The sequence below is a fragment of the Arachis ipaensis genome, chromosome B05, assembly GCF_000816755.2.
Source record: "Arachis ipaensis cultivar K30076 chromosome B05, Araip1.1, whole genome shotgun sequence".
NCBI classification, from domain to species: Eukaryota; Viridiplantae; Streptophyta; class Magnoliopsida; order Fabales; family Fabaceae; genus Arachis; species Arachis ipaensis.
Window position 1 is genome coordinate 76931452 of NC_029789.2, and position 10806 is coordinate 76942257.

A 10806-nucleotide genomic window follows, 5' to 3' on the forward strand; every position below is an offset into this window, starting at 1 on the left:
TTATATTTTTATTAGTTTTTAAATAAAAATTACATTTTTGGGCTTTACTATGAGTTTGTGTGTTTTTCTGTGATTTCAGGTATTTTCTGGCTGAAATTGAGGGACCTGAGCAAAAATCTGATTCAGAGGCTGAAAAAGGACTGCAGATGCTGTTGGATTCTGAACTACCTGCACCCGAAGTGGATTTTCTGGAGCTACAGAACCCTAATTGGCGCTCTCTCAATTGGGTTGGAAAGTAGACATCCTGAGCTTTCCAGCAATATATAATAGTCCATACTTTGCTCGAGGTTTGATGGCCCAAACCGGCGTTCCAAATCAGCATAGAAATTCTGGCATCAAAACGCCAGAACTGGCATAAAAGCTGGAGTTAAACGCCCAAACTGGCACAAAAGCTGGCGTTTAACTCCAAAAAAGGTCTCAACACGTGAAAGCTTCAATGCTCAGTCCAAGAACATACCAAGTGGGCCCCGGAAGGGGATTTTTACACTAACTGTTCTAGCTTACTCATTTTCCGTAACCCTAGGTCACTAGTTTATTATAAAAACTACTTTTAGTGATTCATCTTGTACCTCATGACACTCTACATGTTTCATATTGTATCTTCTATGGCATGAGTCTCTAAACCCCATGGTTGGGGGTGAGGAGCTCTGCTGTGTTTTGATGAATTAATGCAATTACTACTGTTTTCCATTCAATCACGCTTGCTTCCACTCTAAGATATTCACTCGTACTTCAACTTGATGAATGTGATGATCTATGACACTCATCACCATTCTCAACCTATGAACACGTGCCTGACAACCACCTCCGTTCTACCTTAGACTGAATGCTTATCTCTTAGCCTCCTAGTTCAGATCAGAGTCTTCGTGGTATAAGCTAGAAACAATTGGCAGCATTCTTGAGATCCAGAACGTCTAAACCTTGTCTGTGGTATTCTGAGTAGGATCTAGAATAGGATGACTGTGATGAGCTTTAAACTCACAAGTGCTGGGCGTAGTGACAGACGCAAAAGGATCAATGGATCCTATTCCAGTATGAGTGAGAACCGATAGATGATTAGCCGTGCGGTGACAGCGCATTTGGACCATTTTCATTGAGAGGACGGATGGTAGCCATTAACAACGGTGATCTACCAACATACAGCTTGCCATGGAAGGAACCTTGCATGTATGAAGAAGAAGACAGTAGGAAAGCAGAAATCCAGAAGATAGAGTATCTCCAAAACCTCAACCTATTCTCCATTACAGCAAAACAAGTATTTATTTCATGTTCTTTTACTTTTTACAATTAAATCTGAGAATTATTGATATCCTGACTAAGAGTTACAAGATACCCATAGCTTACTTCAAGCCGACAATCTCTGTGGGATCGACCCTTACTCACGTAAGGTATTACTTGGACGACCCAGTGCACTTGCTGGTTAGTTGTGCGGAATTGCAAAAGTGTGATTCTGATTTCGTGCACCAGTACTCATTGTTGGCCACCATGTCTATGAGATCATGTGCCTCTTGAGTAGTTTTCATCATTTGCAAAGATCCTCCTGATGAATAATCCAAAGCTTTCCTTGAAGGTAAGGACAGGCCTTCATAGAAATTCTGCAACTCCACCCATTCACTGAACATTCCTTCTGGAGACCTTCTGATTAGAGCTTTATACCTCTCCCAAGCTTCATACAATGATTCTCCTTCTTGCTGTCTGAAGGTTTGCACATCAGTTTTTAGCTTGATGACTCTTTGGGGTGGATAGAATTTGGCTAGAAATTTGCTAACCAAATCATCCCAACTGGTGATGCTCTCTTTAGGGAAGGTTTCTAACCAATGTGTGGCTTTGTCCCTCAGTGAAAATGGGAATAACAAGAGTTTGTATATGTCAGGGTTGACTCCATTGGTTTTGACAGTGTCACAGATTCTCAAAAACACAGAGAGGTGTTGGTTTGGATCTTCAGCAGCACTTCCTCCACACTGACAATTATTTTGAACCAGGGTAATCAGTTGAGGCTTGAGTTCGAAGTTATTGGCATGGACATTGGGTGTTAGGATGCTGCTCCCACAATTTCTTGGGTTGGGGATAGTGTACGAGGCTAAAAATCTTCTCTGAGGCTGGCCATTGTTGTTGGCCACACCATCAGGTCGATTTGGTATATTATCCTCCATCTCTTGATCCTCTTCTCCTGATACCTCTTCTCCAATAACTCCCTTCCCTCTTGCTTCTCTTCTTCTTCTTAAAAGTGTCCTCTCTGGTTCAGAATCGAAAGAGGTGGACTCACCTCTTCTCCCTCCTGGCATAAAACACACACAAAACCAGAAACCAAAATAATTCACTCTACTGCTAGAGTGAGGTTAATGTTAGCTTAAAAAAAAACTTAAACAATTAGTGTGCTTTGTAACAACCCTAGATTTTGAAAATCAAATAATTAGTTATTTGTGATTTATTTTATTTGATGATAATTTTATTTTAAGAAAATTATTTTACTAAAGGTAATTAAACATAGTTTCATGATAATTAAAGATTTCTAAATATTTTTAATAGAGTATGTTTGATTTTAAAATTACTCCACCCTTCAATTTTATCAAAATATCTATTCATATCTATCCATATTACTTTATAAAATCCCTAATTTCTAACCCTAATTTCCAAATTGAATCAGAAACCCTAATTCTTAATTTCAAACCCTAACCCTTCCACCCTCACCATCCCTCAGCCGTACCCCACCCCCCTTCCTAAACACAACACGCACAAACAAAAGAAAGAAACAGAGAAATGAAAAAGGGAGAACAGAGGGCTTGGAATCGAAGAGGAGGGAGACGCCGTCGTCACCTCCGTCGGGTGTCACCACCGGTCATTGCTGCTGAGCCGTCGTCGGAAACGGAACCGCGGAGAGAGAGAGCCATCCAGCCGCCTTGCTAGAGCCGTCGTTTCTGCGCCGTCGCCGTCGTCAGCCCCGCGAGCTGCTACCCGCATCACTGCTGTCGGGAGGGAGCCAGTGGGAGAAAGGGAGAGACGAGCGCAAACTAGATCGGGAGGGAGAAGCCGCCGTTTCTGGTAGCTGCCGTCGCGTCGTCGCCGTCGCCCTCACTACGCTGCCATCGTCCTCGTCACAGAGCCAGCCGCCACTGGAGGAGGAGCGCTCGCCAGTTTTACTTCTGCTTCTAGTTTTTGGAATGTGATAAGAAGCCACCGCCACTACTGGAACTGTTGGTTTTGTTGCTCTGTCCTTGCTTTAGATCCGCTCTGAGGCGTTACCATTGCTGTTTGGCTGACACTGAGGCTTTTCACTGCCACCGGAGCTGCTCAAGACCACCACTGTGGCTGCTATGGGAACAGAGCGGGTGCCAAAACCGGACAGAGTGCCACTATTGTTGATTAGAGATGCCAAAACTACTGCTGCTGCTGTGGATTTGGAATACTGGGTGTGTCGCGTTTAAATTCTGCAAATTTCGACACTCTGAGGTAGGGGATTTAACGTTTTTTAATTTAGAATGCCCACCAAGTTATTTGAATAAGTGCAAATGGTTAAAAATGGTTTAGAATTTCTTAATTGTCATGAATGACCTGAAATGCATTTGAAATTTGTTAGTTGTTGTGAATATTTTGAGCTGTGACTAGAATTAAATGCGGCTGTGAATGGTGATTCATTTGATAATACTTGTTAAATTGAAATTTGATGAGTTAACTATTGAAAAGTTGTCGTAATGATAATTGATGAACTGAGTTAGATTTTGTTTGGTTTGGGATTATTGTGATGATGGTTGAGGTTGTGAAATTTGGAGTAAGTTTGATGATGTTTTAGTGCTTCAATTGGATTATTGAATTCAGGTTATGGCTGTGAATGTCTTTGGGCTTTGTTGTGAGTGTTTGAAGTTGTAATTGATATTGTTTTCTCTGATATTGATGGAATTGTTGAAGAGTTCTGACTCTATGTGATTATACTGAATTAGTTGAGTTGTGTGGCTGAAATTATGATTGGAATGATTGAGATTTTTGATTGGAACTTTGGTTGAATTTGTTGATTTTGTGAGATTGAATTATAAATTGTTTGATGAGAGATTATTGTGATTTCTGTATTTTGATGGGTCAAATTGAAACTATTGCTGTTGAGTTGGTTTATTGTAATGGGTTTAGTTAGTGATTAATTGAAGTTGGGCTTAAGGAATAATTGGAAGATTGAATCTTAAAATGTTGAACTAGTTGCTGAAAATCTAATTTTTGAGATTAAAAGATGACTTTGGAAGTGAATCAGTTATTCAACGATAATCGAAATGATATGAGAGTAAAGGCTGAGTAAACTGTAATTAAAGTTGTTGTTGGGATTCAATTTTGGGAAGTTTGCATTAACTATTGAACTAGTTAAGATTTTTCAAAGTTAAAATGTAAAACTTGATTTTCTGCATTACTTTTAAATGAAGCCGGAGACTTTGAAAATCTAAAACTAATTCTGTGATGATCGGAATTGCGTGGGACTAAGTCTGGAATAAGCTTTGGAATATAGGAAGCTGGACTGGTGAATTTGAGGCTTTTTCATTAAGTTTATGATTTATGGTAAATTTTTGAATTAGGAATGCCAAATCTGGTTTTTTGCAGGACGCTTAAGACAGCAGCAACTTGTCTCCTCTATTAAAATTTCTCCAGTTTGAATTTTGAAATGGAACCAATTTTAAATGAAACTCTGGTCCTAGTACTTTAATTTCATAAAAATTTAGAATTTTTAGAGTTGTGGTTTTAAAGATATGAATTTTTAAAGTAAGATGTATTAAGCATTAAAAATTAGGTTTTGTTTTCTAAGTCAGTAACTTTGAGCCTTTATAATTTTTAATTCTGGAATGATATTGAGATGAAACTAATTGGATCTGAAATTTGAGTATGTTTAGTATATATGATTTAAATTTCAGGGTATTCCATGTTTTAATAAGTGAGTTAGGGGACTTGGAAGAGGTTATGTTCAATGATTTATAAAACAGACTTCAGCAGAAAATTACCTAACTTCGAAGCTACGTAACGCCTTCGTTAAAAATGGTATGACCCTGGAACCAATTGAGAAAGAAATTTGGATAAATTATATTTAACCACATTAATTTTGAATGTGGTTGGATTTAATTTGGATTTTATATAAAATTTCGAATATTGTACGCTGCTGTTGTCTTCTGGTTTTAAGGTACTACAGAGCAGTCACGGTTTTGCTTATATTCCCGAAGCTAGAGCCAGCAAAAAACTGTGATTTTTGGTTTAATAGAAAGCTTAATCCGAGACGGTCGCATGGATACAAGGTTTGCATAATTCCGAATTCGTTTGATATTTTAAAAATAAAACTGAAATTAGACTGCCGATGTTGTTTTGGTGATTACTTGGATATGGGATTTGAGAAATAGATTTTCTATACTATTATCAAATGTTTTTGAGAATATATTGTTGTGGCAATTGTTGATAAAGGTTTAATGAGATGTTGAAAAAGAGGGAACCCGTACGGGTGGCTAAGTCCGAGTTTTAGGGGAGGTGCTGCCGAAATTTTATGAAAATCTGAGGTTTCATTTGAAAAGTTATTTTAGAAGCTTTGAATTTGGAAAATTATATTACTTGAGTTTTATTTAGTTAAGAAAGGAATTATAATATTTTGAGTTCGATTTACCAATGAAAAGTCTGTATAGTTTTAATGACAGAAAAACAGACAGAGATTAGTGAACGAACTAGGGCAACCTAGTTAGTCCTTGAATTGCGACTAGGGTTAGGTATAATATGAAAAGTTAAAATGTTTCAGTATAAACTTAATGAACCTATACCTGGGACAGGCTAACTATTCATACCGAAATTTACATAAGCTTTAAATACATACGTTAAGCAGAAAAATCAGAGCAGAGTATAGAAACACAGAGCATAGAGTAACCAGAGTAAAGTAAAGAGATAAAGAGAAGGAGAGTAACATAGATATAAAGGAAAGAGTAATCAAAGAAAAGTAAAGAGATACAGAAAACAGAATAACCAGAGCAGAGTAAAGAGATACAGAGAAAAGAGAAACTAGAACAGAGTAAAGAGATATAAAGAGAAGAGTAATATAATAAAGAGATATTTTCCTGCAGTAAGCAGAGGATGTCTCAGATGAGCAGCTATTATTATATGCGCATTTATTTAGGAACGGAAAATCGTATCCGGAAAATCGGGATTACTCGTGACCGGGTAAATGTCGGGATTGCGGGCAGCCAACTGACACGTGAGCTCATGGCCTGCTTAGAACAGACATGCATCATATTGTTTGTGCATATGCATTTGATTGTGTTGCTTGTCTTATTTCTTTGTGATTGTGCTGCTTGTCTTGGTGACTTGCTTGTGTGTTTGATTAGATATTTTTGTTGATGCTTTGAACTTAGTGAAGTATTGAGGAATGGTATTTTTGAAGTGAGGTTTGTGTATATTATTTATGTTGCTGATTTACTTAGTTATTGTGATGGTTGAGGAATGTTATTTGTAGCTGAAGAATTGCTAATGCGGTTGAGACTTTATTTAAGTAATATGATTTAAAGAAAGGGATTTAAACGGTTTCAAGTAAGTCTTAAGAAATTTTGAAAAGGTTTGATAAAGAAAACTACATTGGAAACTGGAGTTAATTATTTGCATGTTAATCATTACTTTTACGGCATTCCCATTCCCTACTGAGAACGTGTGATTTGTTCTCACCCCAAAATCTTCCACCCTTTTCAGTGATACAGGTTCAAAGACTCAGTTTGAAGCTGCGGGTGATTGTTAGACCTTATTTATGAGTTAAGTTTTTGAATTGAGTTGCTTTCATAGAATTCCCTCGCCTTTGTTGCTTAAGATCTTATTTTATAATGAGGGATAGGAGTTGTATCTAAGTTACACTTGAATTTATTTGTATAATATTTACTAATAATTATATGATTATTATTATTTGGTGATGCTTGATATATGATTTGATGAATAAAAACAAAATTTTTTGGCATTTTCTATAAAACTGAATCGCGATATCGAACTAGAGGCTCAATAGTAAATAGTTAATAAAGGAAAGCAGGTTGGTAACACCTTACTTTTGGTACGATCATGACGTTCTGGAAGTTGGGTCGTTACATGCTTGACAAAAATAAAGAAAAAGTGCTTAATCTAGATTATCACCCTACCTAATCATTGTAAATCTAAATCAATCCCCGGCAACGACGCCAAAAACTTGATGGAGGGAAAAACGATTCCACACAAACTCACCGGTAAGTGTACCGGGTCACATCAAGTAGTAATAACTCGCAAGAGTGAGGTCAATCCCACAGGAATTGATGGATTGAGCAATAACTCGCAAGAGTGAATAGTTGATGATTTGAGTGAAACTTGATTTACAGAAGTAAAATTGCAAGAAAATAAAAGGGAGAGGGTAAATTGACAAAATCTTAAGGTGTAGAAGAAGTAAATTGCAGAAACTTAAAGTGCAAGAAAGTAAAAGAGCTGAAACTTAAATTGCAAGAAAGGTAAATAATTGAGACTTAAAGTGCAAGAAATTTAAATTGCTGAATCTAAATTGACAAGAAAATTTAATTGCATTAAGAATAAAGGGATTTGGGTATTGGGATTCAAATTGAACTAGAAAATTTAAATTAAAGTAAATCAGAGAACTATGAGATGTAGAGATTCAAATCTGGATCTCAGTAGCAAAACAGAAATGGAAAATTTGCAAAGGAATCAAAATGGAGTGAGAACTTGGATCAGATCTAAAATCTTAAAGAGAAATCAACAATTGCCTTCAAATAACAAAACAAAAAGGAACTCAAATCTCAATTGCTCTCTTGACCAAAGCTGAAAAGAAGAAATTGTAGAAGAAGTTAAATGAAAACAGAAAAGAAGATTCAGATTCAAAGTCCAATTCTTAGAACTATAAAAAGGAAAAGCAAAAGATGATTCTCAGTTGAAGAATCTCAGTAGTGTTCTTCAATCTAAGTTCAAAGATCAAAACAGAAAATAGAAGTTGCAGAAGAAAGAACAAACTGAAAGAAAACTTAGATCTAATCCCCAATTCCCCAAATTCAAAAGAAAATTTAAATGAGAGCCAAAAGTAAAAGTAAAACAAAAATGTGAAGTAAAGGTCCTTCTCAAATCAAAATTGCTCCTATTTATACACTTTCTATTTTCAGTCATCAGAACTTGGAGTGGGCTTTTGTTGATTTGGATTTGGCCTTGAATAAGTGGATTTGAGGTGCTTGGTGGCTTGGATCTCCTCCCAGTGGAGCGCTCAGTGCATGATTTGAGCACTACGTTCACTTTGCTTGCATGCTTCCTCACGTGCCAATTTTGGTGTGCAATGTGCCTCCTCTAGCGCTCTCTTTTTGAGCGCTGCGCTCACTCATTGAGCGCTCTCCCTTGGCTTCTTTGAGCGCAGCACCATTTAGTGCTCCCTTGCTGAGCACTACGCTCAAATTTTGAGCGCTGCTTCCTTGGTGATGGCACAAGCTTTATCACCCAAGCTTGCAATCCACGAAAACGTTGAAAAAGTGAGCGCCACGCTCTAATTTTGAGCGCTACCCCTTGGTGCGTGCCTTCCTTGAGCGTTGCATTAGTGAACTCCACGCTCACTCATTAAGCATTGCACCATTTGGTGCGTTGGATGGCCTTGCCTAGCGCTCCCTTTTTTAGCGCTGTGCTCTCCTTTTGAGCGCTCTTTAGTGTGAGATGCACAAGGATTCCTCCCCAATTGTGAAAAGCACAAAAAAGGTGCAAAAGTGAACGTCACGCTCACTAGAGAAGTGAACGCTAGCTACTTTGCCTCCTCCTTTCTTCATTTCTTCATTTCTTCACCTTCAAGCAACCAAACAAGCAATCAAAGTCTCACCAAAATTATAACGTCATTGCATCATTCATAAAATCAATTAATTCTAGCATAATCCTTATGATTTTGTGTAAAGTAAATGATGTTTGATTGATTCAAAATAATCATGGAAATCCACTCCAATCACTTACTTATTGTGCAAGAAGGTGCATAAAACTTAATGAAACAAGTGAAAAATGCTTGTAAAACTAGCATAAGATGACTTGCCATCACTTAAGCGTGGGTCGCGATTGTGCCCTTGGCATGAAATGGGCACAAAGTGGGCATAACTCTCAGGTTTTACTACCAGAGAGTCCAAAATACGCAATCGACGCGTACGTGTACCGCACGCTTACGCGTGGATGCCTTTTTTTTTTCCATATACATGAGGAGGGTCAATTATAGCACAAATTGGTAGTGTATGCTAAAGGAATCCAAAACATCAAAATCCTCATGTAACACTCAACCTTAAGCATTTCTTCACATCTCAATGCAATCAAGCCATTATCAATGAATTCCTCATGAGGAATTTAACACAAGAGTCAAGCAAAAATCAACCATACTATAGACAAGCTCACAAATCAAGCAATCACAAAAGTCACAAAAATTCAAAAGAGCTAAATGCAAGAAACTATACACAAAGGTAGATCATACCATGGTGGGGTGTCTCCCACCTAGCACTTTTCTTTAACATCCTTAAGTTGGACGATCATGAGCTCAAATCTCCTCGCCTTCAGGTGCGTCCTCAAGAAGGAACACCTCAACCTCTTTGTTGCTTTTCATCTTCTCTCCATGGTATAGCTTCGGACGAAGACCATTCACTTTGAAGATGTTGGGGCTTGAAGGGTGCCTTAGGTGGTAGACCCCATATGGTTCGGCCTTCTCCACTCTATAAGGGCCTTCCTACCTTGATCCCAACTTTTCGGGCATCAACCTTAACCTAGAGTTATAGATGAGAACTAGTTCTCCAGCTCTAAACTCTCTCCTTTTTATATTTCGATCATGAACCGCTTTCATCTTCTCCTTGTAAAGCCTTAAATTCTCATAGGCTTCCAATTGAAGGTTCTCAAGCTCTACCAATTGTAACTTCCTTTCGACTCCAACCCAAAATCCTGTGTTGCACTCTTTTACGGTCCAGTACGCTTTATGCTCTATCTCCACCAGAAGATGGAAAGCCTTCCCATAGACCAACCGGAATGGGCTCATACCAATCGGCGTCTTGTAAGCCGTCCGGTAGGCCCAAAGCGCATCACCGAGCTTGGAACTCCAATCCCTCCTATGAGGCTTTACAATCTTTTCCAATATGCACTTGATTTCCCGATTGGAGACTTCGGCTTGGCCATTTGTTTGTGGGTGGTATGCCGTGGCCACTTTATGGACGATGCCATACTTCTTCATTAATCCTGCCATTCTTTTGTTGCAAAAATCTGAGCCTTGATCACTCACGAGTGCTCGTGGTGATCCAAAGCGGCTAATAATGTTATTCCGAACAAAAGAAAGAACCACATTAGCATCATCGGTTCGGGTTGGAAGCCTCCACCCACTTGGAAACATAGTCAACGGCTAAAAGAATATATATGAAACCATTAGAATTTGAAAAGGGCCCCATGAAGTCGATACCCCAAACATCAAAAATCTCGCAAAACATCATTGTTTATTGGGGAATTTCATTCTTCTTAGAGATATTTCCACACCTAAGACATTGTGGACAAGAACTACAAAAGAGAGATGCATCTTTGAAAAGTGTAGGCCACCAAAACCCACAATCCAAGACCTTCCGAATAGCTTGATGCTCAGATTGTGGTATGCACCTTCGAATTACTTGATCGGAACCACATCTCCATAAGAATTGGTCATCCCAAACATAGTATTTGGATTCGCTTTTAAGCTTATCTTTTTGATGTTGAGAAAAATTGGGAGGAAAGGTGCGAGCAACCAAGTAATTGGCAATAGGTTCACCTCGGATATTGCTAGCAAGCCCTTAAGAGGAAATGTATCATTAATAGGAATGG

The 10806-nt window shown here is 38.3% G+C and overlaps 1 protein-coding gene across 1 annotated transcript; it reads right to left on the bottom strand.

Annotated features, from left to right (window-relative positions):
- Positions 9698-10204, bottom strand: LOC107640719. The gene has a single exon (XM_016344220.1). The coding sequence runs from the start codon at positions 10202-10204 to the stop codon at positions 9698-9700; it is 507 nt and encodes a 168-aa protein (XP_016199706.1).

Bases quoted from the DNA above. Each gene is read 5' to 3' on its own strand.
- LOC107640719 (XM_016344220.1), bottom strand. From the start codon at position 10,204: ATGGCAGGATTAATGAAGAAGTATGGCATCGTCCATAAAGTGGCCACG.